Raw genomic sequence first — 19,013 nt, 5'->3', positions numbered from 1 at the left:
CCGAGGCCGACTTGTTCCTGGTTTTGCCGTGGCTGGTCACATTTTTGTACATTTGATGTGAAAGATGTGAAGACAAAAACAATTGTAAAGAAGTGCTCCACAATGTCAGGGGATGACACCTGAGCCAGATTTTTTTGATGATCAAGACTGTGAGGTATGAAAACGCCAATTAGTTGATTTTAGAGGTAAAATCTAAAGGGTGTTATACATGAAGATTATCCTCCTCAGAAAAACGTCAGCATTTCACAAACGTCCAGAAATCATAATTGTTGAAGTTGAAGTGTTGAAGCTTTCTATTGGTTCTTGTGTGTTGGTAGCGAAGGAGGAAATGTATGATGTAACGCTACAGAGTCTGCAGAGGGACGACGTTTTGGTAATGGAAGCAAACCCAACATTTTGAACCTAAACTTTCCCGCAACTAACTGCTTTAGCAGCGTTACTCTCCAACAAAAACAGTAACAGAACATTCTTTTAGTTGCATTATCTGGGAAGTTCGAAAAAAGTATGTATTTCAAACAACAATTTATCTTTAGGATGGATTATGTGCAGACATTCTGCCTGACTTTCTAACCAAATCCTTTGGTTTATGGCGGCAGCACCGGCCCACCAACCCCCCACCAGCCCCCAGCTGCACCAATCCATGACCCAAACCAACCTCACACTGATTGGATTGACTGAGATCCAATCAAACGAGGTATTCTTATGTGACCGGATTTAAAGTCTGCACATATACAGAGCACACACACTGTTCAATCATGCAACAAGCCACTCTCTCCCTGAGTGCATTGTGGGGAATCTGCATTCTAGAGTGTGTGTGTGTGTGTATTGAATTACGTCACGGCATCAGCCAAACTGAGTTACTGTGGTTACGGTAGTGGAAAATTAAAACAACCCTCACAGGAGTTCAGAGTATTATGGAAATTCAAAAGGCAAGTTCAAGTAGTGAATGGGTTATGAGGCGGGGGTCTCTAGACAAAGAGGGGAAGTGGTGCATTCTAGGAGTCGAGATTCCAAATTCTGTTCAGTTTATTTATATCACCAAAAAAAATCACAAATCTGCCAGAAGGCAATGTTTAGGGGGTGGCCAAACAATGTAAAGCAGACGAGTAGAGCACCTGTTCATGTGAGTGTTTTTAATAGTCATTGAGCAAACTGGATAACATTGCAAATTGCACAAGGTGAACCTTTTGGTAAAAATTGCTTCGTCAGTCCACTAGATGGTGCTGAGGTTTTTCTGGTGTGTTCATGGGTAAAATCAGCTGATTGACATGAGGTTGGATAAAATAAAGTCTTGGTCAGTCTGACTTTAGCTGCAATAAGAATGATTGAACTGAGGTGAACGGAGTGAAATCTTATTAAAACACGTTGACAAAATGAATTAATTACAGTTGAAAACATAATAGCCAGCATATTGCAAATGTTTAACACATGTTTAAAATCACATTTATATCAAATCAAGACTTACAAATCATGACATCATATCATATCGAGACTAAAGTATCATAATAATATCATATCCTGACTTAAGTATTGTGACTTCTACAACATCGCGCTTCTCGCTAAAAGTTTCACATTGATGGATGTCATATTACTGGTTGGAATTGGTTGGTTCTAGATGATGTATGTTTCTTTGGTAATGTATTTGCATATATCGTTGATGGATGAACAATGTGAGTATGACAATATTGACAACAACGTTTGGACTCACCCCATTGGCTCGACTCATGGCCTGGTAGTAGATGCTGTAGCTCTTGGCCGGTGACAGCGGAGGGTTCCAGTAACCTCCGTAGCTCTTGTTGTCTCCCACTGTGAACGGCTGGACAGCGTTGAGGCTGGACGGCGGCAGTTCAGCCGCGATGTAGTACGGCGAGTCCAAGACGGAGGCGTTCCGGAAGCTGACGGGGGCAGAGAAACACTCGGGGGCTTCGGAGGCGGCGCGGCGGGTCTTTGACTTGCGCTCCTCCTTCACAACGAGCTGGTAGGAGCTGGAAGCACAAGAAGATAAGAGAGGTATTAGTAACCTGAGAGATGGAGGAAATATGTAGTCCAGCACTAACTAGTTTAGGAGATTTCTTTCTTTTTCAATCTGTCATTTTATTTTGGTAAAATGTCAATATTGTGTTTCTACCCTCGTCAAAAATTATATTTTAAAATGGTATTTTAATGAGGATACTTTTGGGATAATTTGAACTCTTAAAACAGGTGAATTTAGAAATTAATTTAGTTAAGGCATCAAATAATCAGCTTGGTCAGGTCAGGCACGACACTCATTAAGCACCCATTTGCATTGTGCTGTTACACAAGAGGCACTACATTTTACATTCAACTTGTTATTCCTTTTTGATCATTCATACAGAAGGTGATCACCTGTTTCAGTCAGAGGAACAGATGCAAACAAAGTAGTTGGCAGATCATTTCCTGTGCTGAATCAGCACAAACGTACCAATTACAAACAGTAAAAGTGAAGACTTTTACCTTTGCTTCAAGAAAGAAAACAAAAACACAAACACATGTTCTGCTTTTCACTTGTATGACATTCTACAACAGACATCTAACAAAACACTACACACTTTTTGTGATATTAGACACACACACACACAGAGAGAGAAGTGAAATCTTTATTCATTACAATTATGCAAAACATATTTCTTTGTTTACCGTTGCACTGTTATTTTACGGTATTGTTCCGTATTGTTACGTTTCTGTTCTTCATGGACATTTCCTTCAACACTAAAAGGGAAAATTCTGTACATTCACAGTATTTGGACTGTACCATTCACAGCCATGTTGGACAAAAATGATTTATATTAAAACATTAATTCCATTATCAAATGTATATGGTAACGTCAACGGTTTACGAGAGCTGAGCAACGTTACTAACATTAACTCCTGAACATAAATTATTTTTTATTTTTACCACAGAAGTGTACAACGGAGTATTAGGGCCACTGTAAGGAAAAAAAAAAAAAAAACGGAGCCGAGGTGGGCAATATCCTGAGAAAAAAGTCACAAATTTGCTAGTTTTTAAGTGACAAATTTGCTAGTTTATTACGATGCTAACAACCGGCATTTATGCTAGCTAACTTCCCATGAATGTAGCTTTTATCTTTCTAATTAATCCATCCCGTGTGTCAATGCTTTGCTAAGGTCCTTAGGGTGATGGCTCTTGATGGTTAGTGTTGGTTAATTTTATATGGGCCAAATTGTCATCTTACGGTATGTGTGTTTGTTGATCGGGTGGTTTGGCTAAGCTAGCGGTCATAGAGGAAGTAATCACGTAGCTTGACCCGGATGTTTGCCGTTGCTATGACAACAAGTGAAAGCTACCGCTAGTTTAGGCAAACTACCTGCTCAATAAACACAAATAAGATGACAATTTGGCCCATATAAAATTTGGCCCATATAAAATTAACCAACAATAACCATCAACAGCCATTACCTTAAGGGCCTCACACGTTGGGATGAATTAATTAGAAGGATAAAAGCGACATTCGGAAGCGAAGTTAGCTAGCATAAATGCAGGTTGTTAGCATCGTAATAAACTAGCAAATTTGCCACTTTAAAACTCGCAAATTTGCTAGTTTTAAAGTCACAAATTTGCCACTTTAAAGCTAGCAAATTTGTGACTTTTAATCTCAGAATATTGCCCACCTCTCTCGGCACCGTTTTTTTTTTTTTTTCGACAGTGGCCCTAATACGCCGTCGTATAAGTGTGAGGAAGGTTTCTCCAAATCAGAAAATCTAATGCTCTTTCCCACGATTCAATGTGTAATATAAAAATATGGAAAAAAGGGAAAAGTAGATCCGGACATGTCCTTCATAATAAAACCGGTACATTGGTCCATATTTTCACAGAGTTTTCTTTAATTAAATGTATACATATTTATTTTTCTTCTCTTTGTTTTGTGACATGTAAGTGTGTGAGGCTCCATGAATGGCTGAGGGCCCCTTTCGCCATCAGGACAAACTCTGCCCTCCCTCATTTGCTCCATCCTCCATGCCAAGAACTCACTTCACAATTATACGCAATTAGGGAGATGTATGTTTGGCAGCTTTCATAAAACATAATTGCTGATGACTAAAGATGAGTCTCTCTCTCTCTCTCTCTCTCTCTCTCTCTCTCTCTCTCTCTCTCTCTCACTCTTTGCTGTTTCTACCTTTTATGGTGACCTATCCATTTCAAATGAATGCATTTTCAGCGGCCGAGTACAAGAGAAGGACAGGGAGTAGGAAGATAATATCAATTTGAACTTTTCTGAACAGTGGGGACATTTTTGCGAACTAACATTACGTTAAGTCGGGATATTTAAAAAGTAAGGAATTGTGGGGGGGAAATGGGAAAAATTAGGTTCCCATACAACTAAACTACACGCTTAGTTACATAATATGTTTCTGGACCAAATGGTCTCAGTTTCAAATTGTTTAAAACGTGTAGTTAAAGAGCCAAACATATAACATATAAAACTTGGTTCTAATGGGACACTAACATCCCTCCCGATGAAAGACTTGTGGTAATTAACATTACATTGACATTGTTTTAGTGCTGAGAGACATGAAAACATGTCCCACAGTGGAGACAAATAGTGTCTGTGAACAGGAAACCAATCATTGTTAGTATTTAGTGAGTATTTCAAAAGCTGCCATGAGATTATGTTGAACATTTTTTGTATTTCTGTCGATGAGCAAATGTGCGCCGATATCCACTGTAAATGTGCGCCGATATCCACTGTTAACTTTTACATCTGCCTTCCCTCCTCTGAGTGCGTTTGCGTGAATGCACTCATGTATTCGTCGGTGCCGGCGTGCTGATGTGCATAAATGTCGTGCAGCTGCTCCTCCCAGCTCAGCCATTCCACTAAACACATCTCATCGATGCTCCAGAACTGGAGATGCTCTGATCTCCTCAGAATAAAGGAAAATAAACATTAGCGCGCTCATTAACCAACAGATGTCTGTTCTCTGCTACACACCTACATCTGTTCGCACTTAAAACGTGAAAAAAAAACATGGATAATAAGCAAACACGTCAAGCAGCTTATGTGCGGCTGATGCACACATAAAGACGGAGGTGATTTGGACCACAGCCCGATTCAACACCGCATATATTTGCCATGTGTGGGTGATAAATGGAGAGGTATGGGATTTACGGAAATTAACAGGAAACCGCTGACCCACGCTCACATTTCTCAAACCCATTTCCCCGAGTCTAAATTCTAGTGATGTGTATTCTCCCCCCCGTTGGAGCCGTATTTCCCTGAAGGCAACCACAGAATTATGTTCTCCTCCACACCAGTGAAACTGATGGGATCACATGTTCAAAGCCAACTTTTAATTAAAAAAACACGGCGCTGAAAAAATGAGAAACGGAATAAATGAGATTTGCGTTGAAACAAAAGCAGTGAGACAGAAGCCATTAATTTAAATGTGATTTGCTATAAAGAACACATGGACCCACTGAATGGTGACGATGCTGATTCTTATCAGTGTTCAAAATATTAAAATGAGTCGATATTATAATTTTAATGCAACTTTGCAACACATGATTGGGGGACTGTTTAAGTAAGGAAACATGTCTTCTATGATGCGTCTTCTTTCTAAACATGTCATTTTCTGCCAACATGATTTTGGAGGAGACGGGGAGGAAGGAGAATGGAAAGAGGGGAAAGTAAGAGATGGGGAGGATATTTGAATGAAGAAAAGGAGAGAGGAGTGGGTGAAAAAAGCCGGTGGAGAGGGGAGGAAGGAGGATGAAAGAGAGGGGAAAAAAGAGGGGAGGAGAGGGGAAGGGATGAAAGAAAAGGGAGTAAGGAAAGAGGAGGGAAGGAGAGGGGATGATAGAGGATGAAAAAAGAGTACAACAAGAGAGGGGGAGAGAGGAGAAGAGGACATGAGAGTAGATGGAAGGAGAGGAGAATGTTGGAGAGGGGAGGAGAAGAGGAAACGAGAGGAGAGTAGATGGGAGGAGAGGAGAGGAGGAGGAAGTTGGAGAGTGGAGGAGAAGAGGAAATGAGGAGAGTAGATGGGCGGAGAGGAGAGTAGATGGACGGAGAGGAGAGGAGGAGGTTGCAGAGGGGAGGAGAAGAGGAAATGAGGAGAGTATATGGACGGAGAGGAGAGGAGGAGGTTGGAGAGGGGAGGAGAAGAGGAAATGAGGAGAGTAGATTGACGGAGAGGAGGAGGTTGGAGAGGGGAGGAGAAGAGGAAATGAGGAGAGTAGCTGGACAGAGAGGAGAGGAGGTTGGAGAGGGGAGGAGAAGAGGAAATGAAATAAATATGAATATATACAACTTATAGAAAAAGAAAACAAAGGTGAGAACTCACCTGATTGGTGCTCCACGTGACTGGGCGGGCTTTAAGAGGATGGTGATGGTGGTCTCCGTCTCATTCAAGGCGGCCTCAGACTCATACTCTGGCATCATAGGAGCTGATGGGAAGAACACAGAAAGGGACATTTACAAGCATGAAACCATTTGGTGAGTGAAGGATCCAAGTGAAGTCAAGTGTCAGAGGTTGATGATGCCATCTATTCATGTGGTCCTCAATATCAAACACTACATCACTCGCTATGGACATTGCCTGGTCACATGCATGCGTATAATTCATGTGTCCACCAGGAAAAGGGATCCTATGGAATGTTTTTCATTTGCCATCCGTCATGCTGTCACACTGGAGGTGCAGCAGCAGCCCCTCCCCCATCTGTCTGCGTCCTTTAATTGAAATTTCTTCCCCCGTCAGCCTCTGAATGAGATAATGAAGATTGGAGGCGGCGTGACATTTGGACGGAGATGTCTCCGTTAAGTGCGGGTGTTTTATCTTAACTCTTAGCAACATGTTGTTGGACGGATGGAAAGGTCACTGTAGCCATTTACAGACAGGACGCCGCTTGTATGCTGATGACGCCTGTACAGTCCTTCGTGGTCCAAACAGGACTACAGAAGACATTTATTAGTGTTGTAAGTATCCTTTCATTTGACTTTTATTTGATAGTGAATAGTGCTATTTGTATTCTCCAGATCCTAAAGTGCTTGCAAGCTATTACATTTGTGTTTCTTTGTAGTAGTGTAGGTTATCTTTCAGCTGTTAGTCCACCACCATCATAAAACAACACAGAGCCTGTTGGCTGTCACAGCTATCAGCAGATAAAAGGTTTAATGGAGCCGTTATCAACTGTAGATATAGTCCAGAGAAAGAGACGGAGTCCTGAATGAGTGTACCTGAACGGATATGAACATTTCTGTAAACATGGAGATTCATAACTGCTTCATATCTCATCTGGGTTCAGTAATGTAGTAAGATTAATAAACATTAATATCTCTTTTTGTATTCAGGAAAATAGTTCTGATGTATTTATGCTTAAATAATAACAAGGAAATAATTCAAATAAGGCTGTACTTGTATATGACGTTAAACTACAAAGTGTCTACTACTTTTTTTGAGATTGGCCCAGCACCACTTTAAAAAATAATGTATTTAAGTTGGAAGTTTCATTAGTGGCCAAACCTTCCCCCTCCCCTTTTTTTCTGTCAGTCGGGTCAACATTTCATTACAACACCAACGACCGTTAGGTTTAGACAACAAAACCAACGTTAGGTTTAGACAATAAAACCAACATTAGGTTTAGACAACAAAACCAACGTTAGGTTTAGACAACAAAACCAACGTTAGGTTAAGACAACAAAACCAACATTAGGTTTAGACAACAAAACCAACGTTAGGTTTAGACAACAAAACCAACGTTGGGTTTAGACAATAAAACCAACATTAGGTTTAGACAACAAAACCAACGTTAGGTTTAGACAACAAAACCAACGTTAGGTTAAGACAACAAAACCAACATTAGGTTTAGACAACAAAACCAACGTTAGGTTTAGACAACAAAACCAACGTTAGGTTTAGACAACAAAACCAACGTTAGGTTTAGACAACAAAACCAACGTTAGGTCTAGACAACAAAAAAAAAAAACGTGAGGTTTAAACAACAAAACCAAATCAAGCGTAGCGTTAGTTCTGGCAGGCCACGACGTCAAGCTCTAAATCAGCAGCAACAGCGTAGCTGTCAAAACCGAGGAGATCAGCTGACGGCTCAGCTGACTCCCCGTGCTCGCTTCCTATTGGGAAACTGCATTCAGAGCGCGCTATTTAAACCGCTCTAGCCTGACCTCCCTCATTGCTTCCTCTGCCGGCTTTTTCAACCCACCTCCACCCCAGCTCCTCCTGTCATCTGTTATGTACCTTACCTTTGTTCTTGTTGGTTGCTCTGCTCTGTCTGGGGGTTTTTCTTGCTGCTACGCTCCCTGCTTATGCCGTTCATGATGGCTCATGAAGGGCAGGAAGGTGCTCTTCCTGCCTCAGGCTTTCCACGCAAGCGCGTGGAAGAGCAGGGAGTCCCAGAACAGTACCATACCGCCAAATGAAACTTGTGCAAATAAATAAAGATTCTTTTTGACAAAGTGGTCCTGACTGAACTTTAGGTTCAGACAAAATCTACGTTAGGTTTAGACAACAAAACCAACGTTAGCTTAATGAAAATGTCACAAACGCGTCATGTCACAACAAAACTCTGCGATACGCCCACCTCCCCACAATAAGTAGCCTTCCTAAATATTTAATACTACATCACTACCTGGACGTTGCACGGTAAGGGTTAGGGTCACGTGGTCTAGCTCATGTGTCCACCATGAAAAAGGATCCTAATTAACTTTAATTTGACATTGTTTTAGTGTTGAGAGACATTCAAATGGACTATTACTTTTCCTGATCATGAAACGAATGAATTGCCTTCGATGACTATTTCATGATGTGAGACTGGACTGGATTGAAACAGCAGACAAAAGAAGTGTAAAGTGCAGAGAATCACAGAAATAAAGAATTTAGAGAGAAAGTGAAGGGCTTTTCTTTAGCATCAGTCATTTTGTCATTTAAACAACAAAGAACAACCTTCCCCTGACAGCTTGAATACTAATAGAAACGTCCGAAATAAAGAAATGCTTCAACACGTGAGGTCATTTCACACTTTCTGCCCCAAATGAAGATTGTTTTTCTCATTTGTTCGTGCCTTTGACATTTTGTTTGGACCATGAGGACCAGATATGAAAACAGTCAGTCAGACAAACAAAGAGGCAAACACAAAGTCAGACCGTCGCATTCAAAGAGACGCTGAGTGACATGCCAAACCAGCACCCAGCCAACAAACAAGCCTCCATCTCCACCTGCTATTATTGTAATAATAAGCACAAACGAGCTGCGAGGCCTTTGTCAGAGCAAAGACCAAACAAATGCCAGCGGCAGTGAAAGGACACATGGACGGATCAGACAGGACGAGGACGTTTTACCTGCTATCTTGGTGCTGATGCGGGTGGTGATGGGTGGGCCAAAGCCCTTGTTGGTGGAGGCTTTGAGGGTGAAGAAGTACGTGGTCCCTGGGTAGAGGCCTACAAACAGGTGGAGGGTCTCGTTCCTCAGCTTGAACACCCGTCCCCTCTGGGTGGTCAGGTCGGCGCTGGGGTCCAACGAGCTCAGGGCTTTGTAAGTGATCTGGTGACACGAGACACATTTCAATTTAGCTTAGCTAACATTAGCTTAGCATACAGTATTCATTTGTTTAGTGTTGTTGCTTCATTAAAGTTATGAGGTGGGTAACATATGTTAGACATGATTTTTCTTTTTGTGTGTGTGTTTACTTAAATTCTCTTCACATTCCTACAGAAATACACAATTCAAATGTTCTGACAAAAAAACACAAAGAAGCTATCCACCTGTCTGTCTACCTACCTTTCCACCCATTTGTCCACCTACCTGTTACCTGTCTATCTACCTATATACATGTGTACCTACCTACCTGTCTACCTAACTACATACCTGTTAACCTACCTACATACCTGTCTACATACCTACATACCTGTCTACCTACCTACATAACTGTGTACCTGCATACCTGTCTGTCTACATACCTGTATACCCACATTCCTGTCTGGCTACCTCTATACCTGTCTACCTAGTTACCTACCTGTCCACCAGCCTACATACCTGTCTACCAACAAATCTGTTTACCTCCATACCTGTCTCCCTCCATACCTGCCTACCTAGTTGCATGCCTGTCCACCAGCCTACATGCCTGTGTACCTACCTGTCTACCTGCCTGTCTTCCTACCTTTCTTCCTGTCCGTCTACCTACATATAGACATTTGCATATGTATCCATCCAGCAGACAGGGAAACTTGATAACAGTCAGTCTGGTTTCTGCTGGTTTTGACCAACTTCTTGAGATTCAATCACAGAAGAAAGCTTTGGGCTGTGAAAGTGCAACAATGAGCTCAAAGATGCTGAAAGCTTTGTAGCACTCATTCTCTGCAGTTTCTCATTTCACATCACAGTCGTTTGATTGAATGTTTAGTTTCAAATATAGATTTAAATGTGATTAATTCCAGCTGAAGAGTTTAGTATCATTGCTGCCTTTTCATCAGTCCTTCAATCATTATTGAACATTGAGGATGTGAAGCTCTCTTATTTTCTTTATAAAGGACTGTAATGGCTATGAATGTATTATGTTTTTTTGGTGATGAATTGAAGGCTAAATTATTACTTATCTTGTGTATTTTGCTTTCTGTCTTTCTTTGCACAGTTAAGCAAATTATAAATTGTTTGTGTTTAGTCCCAAACAAACATTGATTTGACCTCATTACAGGTCATTACACGTCACATGGTGATAAAATGAAGTTTTACTGCACTTCATTGTTTCTCCTCTGAGTTTGGAACAAATGGAGCAAATTGACCCGCAGCCACTAAACTGGCAGAAACACTTCAATAGTTCTGCTGTTAAAAGAACCGTCAATATGTGTTGTAATGTTGCTACTGGCAAGTTTCCACAACACACACACACACACACACACACACACACATATACACGCGCATGCTAGAACAGCTGTCATTGTGAATGACATTCAGTACAAAAGATTATTGACTGGCGGAAAAAAATAGCAATTCCACCTCAAACACATTTCAACCCTTCATAAAGTATGTGTGTGTGTGTGTGTGTGTGTGTGTGTATGTGTGTGTGTCTGGTTTGTATCTTTGTGAGGACTAGTTTAAACCTTCTGAGTGAGGACATCTTGGCCCTGTTTGAGGGTTCTGTAAGTGGACAGAGTCCATGTGATATCACCCGTAGTTTGACAATGTACTCAACTCAATGGAATCTACAGAAAAAATATGATTTAGTAGAACTGTACTAAATAGTTCTGAGATTCATTCATAATGTTGACATTTAAATAATTATTAATTTGATCGATTTATAATACTTTTTCTCCAAATGGGTGTCTGTGTGTATTTCAGGATCTGTAAGTAATTCAGTTTGTCTTTCAGCCTCAAGTCAGAATAAAAAATACTATATATATATATATGGTGAGAAGGAGAGGACAATAATGAATAAAACAGTGTGTCAATATATGCTAATTACATGCATAGTCTCTTTTCAAAATAAACTCAGTTATGTTTAGGCCAGTGTTTCTCAAATGGGGGTACTTTGGAGTACTACAGGGGGTACTTGAGATATTGAAGGTTTAGGAAGTCCTAAAATAATAGTCTATGATAAATAACGCAGATATTCTGTGAGAGTAAAATAGCAAATTTCAGAGAAAAATATTGAACTCCCCTCCATGTGAAGTATCTCTCTCTTTATTCTACGTCTGTTACTCTACCCATAATACAGTGGGTGGCTGCCTTACATGCAAACGCTGACACGCTACATGAGCGTAGGTGTCCAAGCTTATTATTTGACGCATTTGCAGTGAGAACGAGTTGTAAATGTTTCTCAATCTTTTGGAGCTGCTGCAGCTCAACGGTTCACGTTTCATGTCCTCTGTTTGTTTTTTTTCTTGATGAAACTTTCTCAGCAGCATCAGTGGAGCATCATGTTTACACAAACTAATGAGAAATAAGAAAATATCCAATAACTAAATATCTTCTAATCAAACTTAAATCACATTCATGTCGAGTCCTGCAGGAATGAGTCCTGGATGGCAGCATGTTTACACTTCCTGTTTGATTGATGAACCATCTTTGGTGTCTGCATGGAGGTGTCTCCCATCCTCTCTGGTGCATGCAGGATGAGTGACACAAATAAACACAAAGGATCCCGCGGTCAAAGTCAGAAAAGGTGAAAAAGTTTCTTTGTGTTTAGTATGAACACAGCAGAAGAATGAAGCAGAGTCATAGAGAGAGAGAGAGAGAGAGAGAGAGAGAGAGAGAGAGAGAGAGAGAGACTACAACACAGAGCTGTAATGAATGAGGTTCAATGAATTCATTTAATGTGCAAACTGTTCATCTTCATGAATTGGAAACTAAACTTGAGGCGGGAAGGCAAGTTCTAGCTCACATTGAGAGTGGCTCATATTCAGTTTTTATACATGATAATATACTGAGTTTTATTGGAACAGGAAGAAAGAGAGTGATACAAAATGGTGGGAAAGAGAAGGATGAAGACTGAGATTGACGAAGAGAGAAACGCCAGATCCAAAGTGAGGCTGAGAGAGACTCTACGAGAGGGAACGAGTAGACGAAGTGACGTAGGTGGACGCTAGCTGCCTGTTAAAATGGCCACCGGAGGTGATGTGTGAGTCAATGTGACAGGAGGATCTCAACACTTCACAGTGGTGGACGGCGGGCGGCCTTCGCCTCTCCATCAGCAGACTCGTATCAAAAGCACTGACAGCTGGGGGCCTCACTTCAAGTGGGCCTGCTGGAGTGGTGAAGTGTGAACGTGTGAATGTGCTAATGTATGTGAGAGAGAGACAGCAAGAGAGAGAGAGAGAGAGAGAGAGAGAGAGAGAGAGAGAGAGAGAGAAGCCCCCTTTAGACGGCCTTTTCGTTGCGGGAGTATTCCACCGTTATTACATCCCGTCGTCAGTCCAAACGCTTGCCGAGGCAGAAAGGTGTAACAGAATATTACGCCAACGGAGGTCGTCACAGAGCTGCATCAGAGGCAAGACAGGCGATACAGCGTTCTATCTCAACGCTCCGAGCACCCGAGGCGGAAAAGACGTGACATAGCGAAGACGCGCCGGCAGTTTTAACGAGCTCAAAGCGTGGATCCAAAGGAGATAAAAATCCGGTAGTTGCTCGTACGAGGCCGCCGTTCTACACATCCACATGTATATGATGCAGCAACTTCACTTGTTGAAGAGTCGTGTAAATATGCGAGGCGAGCAATAGTTCACCTCTCGTGGTTGTTTTGATGCATCGAGCTAATCAGATTTCCGATGCTCATTGAATACGTCACACGGACGATGAGTCCATAGACGAGACCGCGGCCGTACAGTGGGACGTCTCACTCGTTCTGCAACACCGTTGGTTCTATCTAAACGCAGACACCGTTGGTTCTATCTAAACGCAGACACCGTTGGTTCTATCTAAACGCAGACACCGTTGGTTCTATCTAAACGCAGACACCGTTGGTTCTATCTAAACGCAGACACCGTTGGTTCTATCCAAACGCAGACACCGTTGGTTCTATCTAAACGCAGACACCGTTGGTTCTATCCAAACGCAGACACCGTTGGTTCTATCCAAACGCAGACACCGTTGGTTCTATCTAAACGCAGACACCGTTGGTTCTATCTAAACGCAGACACCGTTGGTTCTATCCAAACGCAGACACCGTTGGTTCTATCTAAACGCAGACACCGTTGGTTCTATCTAAACGCAGACACCGTTGGTTCTATCCAAACGCAGACACCGTTGGTTCTATCTAAACGCAGACACCGTTGGTTCTATCTAAACGCAGACACCGTTGGTTCTATCCAAACGCAGACACCGTTGGTTCTATCTAAACGCAGACACCGTTGGTTCTATCTAAACGCAGACACCGTTGGTTCTATCTAAACGCAGACACCGTTGATTGACTCCAGAAAACACAGCAAAAACAGTAAAGAGATTATGTGGCTCCAAAGGCCTGAAGAGAGTTAGTGTGTAGTAGACCTGGATGTGTCATCATTTATGGTTTTCATCATGTTTCCTACTAAATTACAGTATGTTCCCATACAAAAACAACTCTCAATTAGGTTTCCAGGGAAACCAGGAAAACCAAGCAGTTTCAGTATTAAAAAGTTTGATGGTCAAGGAAACAAAACAAAACAAGACACACTACTTGTTTCGGTTTAGTAAAAACATCTTGGTTTGTATTAAAATAACTATGACACTGAAAATCAACAAAAGCACAACAAAACTACTAACATCAGTCTCCTGGTGAAAGTCCTGTGTTTTTGACCCGTCCACCACCCAGACCTCCTCCCTACCTGGACCTCCACAGACTCCTTTGAAACTCATTTGTGATATGTCAAGAGCAAACATAATCCACCACAAAATAGGTTTCACTAGAAACGTAATTCACAAAGTAGTTTAGTTGTGTGGGAATGTATCAGGGCTGCTGTTTGATAGTTAAGATTTGGCCTTTTGGAAAAGCGTGTTTCCGTGTGTGCAGATATTTCTAAATGTATGTGTTTGTTCTGATGATCTGAGTGCATCCGTCTTCATCTGTGTAGTAATGTAACCATAAAACACACTCTCAGTACAGGTTGTGAAATAGTCAAGACAAGAGTTTAAATCTACTGATTCATTTGGACTGGAATTCCATTTTTTTTGGTGTCGCTCAGCACAACTTCCAAACTAAAGTACCTCAATGACTAGTATTGTTTTCTTCTGCTGGTCAGCTCAACTTTGTGCTACAAAACCAAGAGTGTTTTACAGTTTTTTGAAAACCTGGTTCTTTTTTTCAAAATATAATCACAATTATCCAAACACCACACTCAATTTGCATAATTCCTAGATCGTTTGCAAAATGACACACTTCAGTCAAAACATACACACTTCAATCAAAACATATACACATATTTGTGAAAATGCTATTAGTTTTCATTTAACCAACACAGTCCTCAATGATCAGACACTATTGCAGCCAGTTTCACACGCTGTGATAAATAAAAAAAACACATTTGTAAAAAAACTGATTTTAGGAAATAGCATGTGCTAGATTTTTGGCCAGACATTGTTATGTAAGGGATAATTTAGATGTCAAAAAAATATTGACAAACCCACAACATTCTTCATGATTAGTTTGAGATATAGGGAGAATGTACACAAAAAGGCCTACTATAAACTTACCAAGCACAAGCACAACACTGATGCTGCAGACTAAATATTTCAAGTATTTATTTCATCTACCTCTTCTTCTATCTCCTTCTTCTCCTCTTCCTCTACCTGGGCCTCCTCCTCTACCTCCTTCTCCTCTTCCTCTACCGCCTTCATCTCCTCTTTGAGCTCCCCCTCTCATTCTCACTCTTCTTCTAGCTCCTTCCATTTTTGTTGAAGACAGGTGAACTCACCTGCTGCCTTTTATAGCACACCTGAGTGCTGCGTTTTCAAATAAGCACATGTGTGCTTCCACACTTGGTGGATGTGATTATCCAATTTGTTCACTAGTGTGGTCATTGGCAATCCGGGGCTTTGTAATGACAAGGAAGTAACCTCACAATCCTTATCTGTGTCTAAGGTGTGAAAATGTGTGTAGAGTTTCCCACAAATCCCTGTGTAATGGTTTGCAAAAAGGGTGAAGCAGACATTGTGTGTAATGTTGTGCAAATCTGTGGAGGTGTTTTGCTCCTTGGAGTAGAATTTCGCAAATTGTGTGGACATTTTTATTTTAGTGTGTAAACAATCGTAAAAAACTAAGTTAAAACACATTTAAATCAAATCTCATGAACATATTCACTAACGTTTGGAGCAATGCATAAGGTTTATTTTGTGTAAGTAGGCATGGGGGATTTGATACAGCATAGTATTGCAACATTGTATTCAATATTGTATTCGTATGCCAACACTGAAAGAGACAAATAATGGAAGCAATGTAACGCTGTGATGAAACACGACTAGCTGCTAGTCTATATCCTTAACAATGGCTGTTCCATAGCAACCACCTTGGTATGTGCAGGCAGCCCAGGTGGACCATTTTCATTATGACCATTAAAATGCATTAATAAAATAACTTTCACGCCAAACTTTAACGTTTTTGTAGACGCTCACTTCAGTGTGTGATGTACTGACATTTTAACACGGCTGTGACGTGACACGCACCGTGGCCTTTAGTTTCACTTTAGGAGACAGTGAAGGTGAGTTTGTTGCCTATAAACAGTAACAACATTGATGTGCAGAATGTGGTCCATAATGTTTTACAATCTCCTGTGAATGTAAAACAGATAACAGGAAGTTACAGACCGTAAGTGAACGCAACTGTAATTTGCTGTGGAAGACAGAGTCGACAAAATGCTTTATGGATAGAGAGGAGGAGAACAATCTGGAGCTCCACTCAAGTGATCGGCTGCAAAATACCGAACAAAATGTCTCCCATTTAATGCTTAATTCAACAGGACGGAGAACAGCAGCCCTGAGATGCTGACGACTGAATGTATGATTGTATAGAAAACAGTAACAAATTACTTAACTGAATTTCTACAACAGTGATCCCATGATGGAGCCTCGTAAACATTCATTTCCATAAAACTTGTCTCAAAACACACACACATGCACACACACTCACACACACCCACACACACACACGCTCAGGTGTTTTTGATAAAGAGGGCTGCTGGCATGAAGCAGCACCAAACTCCTGCATGGACAATCACTAACAGACCAACCAAGACGTCAAATAATCAGCTTGGTCAGTGGTGTCTGACACCAAAGCTCATTTAGTGTGTGAGCATTTGTATGTGACGCCGCCGCCCACTGCATTGTGGGTAGAGCAACAGACGTAGAGAGAGAGACAGTCCACATGGAAAGAGAGGGAGGGAGTTCGGATGGGTCAAACAAACACACTTTAGTCCAGGAGGGTGCTCTCCTGTGTCAAACTAAACATGTATACTTGAGTTCCTGGTCTCAATCTCTAGTTTCAAGTCTTCTTCAATCCAGAATGATGTTCATTTAGTACATTATGGTCCATTTAGAGTCCACCAGACCAGAAAGCAAGGGATGCTTCCCATTGCTACCAATTAAATTAGTTGCTAAGACGACTTTAACACTGAGATGTAACATCAACCTTGAATTATGAAGCTAATTTCGTTAACAGCTTCACACCAGAATCCAGATGGATCCAGATCCAGTAAGTTTGCTGCTCGTGTTCATCAGGTCCACCCGTCGCTCCTCTACAGTCCAAATATGGTCACTTCCCCTCACTGGTTTAGTAATAGCCAAAATGCCAAACTCAAGGCTTCAAAGCTGTATGTTAATGGTAAGGGGCGACATCACAATGACTATGTCCACTTCTTATACACACATACAGTCAACATTCAGTCAGTTTAACATAACTTTTGTATTTACAGGTTGTAAAAGAAATACCTTCGTCTACTCTTTCATGACGCCTGCTTTGTCTTCTTTTTTTTTTGAGGCAAAAGTTGTTCTCTTGATCTTTTAAAATAACCTTTACCAAAGCTCTCCGTTACAAGTCGTGCAGCTGGATGAAGCCATGAATCGATGACCTTTTCTTCTACGCCTCTCCTCTGACCATCCTTCTACCTTTACATATCTATTCTTTATTTTCTTCCTCTTTTCTACCTCTTAACCTCCCTCACTTTCTCCATCACACACACTAATTCAATCACACACACACACACACACACACACACACACACACACACACCCTTCTCTCCTCTGGTGAGTTATCCCTCATAGATTCGCACTCTATTACCCAAGATGCACTGCCTTGCTGCGCGCCTGCCTTTTCATTGACCAATAAAACAACCTGAGCTTTATGGCTCTACCGATTCCAAGTACATCAACTATGGAGAGAGTGAGGTGGAGAGAGAGACAGAGAGAGAGAGAGAGAGAGTACACCTGAGGTTTATGAGCCAAACTCCTCCTTTAAGGGAGCGAATGGTGAGAAGATCACATGTGGAAAGATAGAAAAAGGTGGAGAGAAAACAGAGGAAACTGGAAAAAAGAGAAGTGAATGTGATAAAGCAGGGATGTAATATGGAGAGGAGGAAGACAAGAGCCCATAAAAATATAGAGAGCCATTCATGACTTGTAAAATAACAGCTATGAATGTGCAGAGGCAAACTGCAGCGTAGATGAAATAGGTGGTGTTTTATTGTTCCAGGCCCTCAGTCCCAGGCTGTCTAAATAGATATTGATTTAACATGTTTTATTCAGGCTGGGAGACGTCAGCCATGTGGAGGAGTGCTGCTGCATTCAAACGCTGTTCTGCTGGATAAAGGTTTGGTCCCAGGTTCCTCGGTCTGAGTGGCGTTTAGCCGCCCATCCCCCCGGAGGAAAGTCCTGCACAGACCTCTCATCAGGGTTTTACTTTCTTGACAAACATTTCAACCCTGGAGCTCTCTCTCTCTCTCTCTGTTTCTATCTGTTTCTATCTCTCTCTCTCTCTCTCTCCAGATGAGAACATCACGGCTGGACAGATAACACCGACAACGTTTATGTGCTCATAATCCACTATTCCGAATATGACAATAATCCTAATTTAATATGTGTGATGTACTTTATATTCTGTTTGGATATTCTGAATTACCGGTATTCGGAATGGATCATTTTCAGATCATTCAGCTTTTAGCAGAATTCTTCGGATTGCATTCATTATATGCGTCTCAGCTGGTGTAGACACGCGTGAACATCCTGGCCTCTAATGCATGAAAACAAAAGATATTTCAAACATGTTTTCTGACATTTTAACAGACAGAATCATGTATTCACGACATGCATCCCTCCATCTGCAGCTGTGGCTCAGAGGGAGAACGGCAAAGAGACCGAACCCCCAAATTGCCCCCACGAAAGGGTGGAGAATGTGCGTGGATGTGTCGATTAAATCCTCGTGGACAGGTGGCTCCTTGAATGGCCATCATTATGAATGTGTGTGTCAAAGGGTGAATGCTGACATGTAGTGTAAAGCCATGTGAGTGGTGAAAGTGGAACGCTCCATCTCCCGTCTCTGCTTCCCCACTGTGACTTCACTAGAG

General features: G+C 41.5%; 1 protein-coding gene across 1 annotated transcript in view; it reads right to left on the bottom strand.

Annotated features, from left to right (window-relative positions):
- The window catches only part of ptprt (protein tyrosine phosphatase receptor type T), a gene marked incomplete at its 5' end in the record, with an annotated part of 328,852 nt that overhangs the window by 131,084 nt on the left and 178,755 nt on the right, over positions 1-19,013 (bottom strand). Inside the window, 3 exons of the mRNA XM_084025273.1 lie at positions 1,709-1,985; positions 6,322-6,424; positions 9,333-9,534. Coding sequence (XP_083881399.1) covers positions 1,709-1,985; positions 6,322-6,424; positions 9,333-9,534 — 582 coding nt within the window. The remainder of the gene's footprint in view (positions 1-1,708; positions 1,986-6,321; positions 6,425-9,332; positions 9,535-19,013) is intronic.

The sequence above is a fragment of the Eutrigla gurnardus genome (genome assembly GCF_963514095.1).
Source record: "Eutrigla gurnardus genome assembly, chromosome: 2".
NCBI classification, from domain to species: Eukaryota; Metazoa; Chordata; class Actinopteri; order Perciformes; family Triglidae; genus Eutrigla; species Eutrigla gurnardus.
This window is presented reverse-complemented; position numbering and strand designations above follow the sequence as displayed.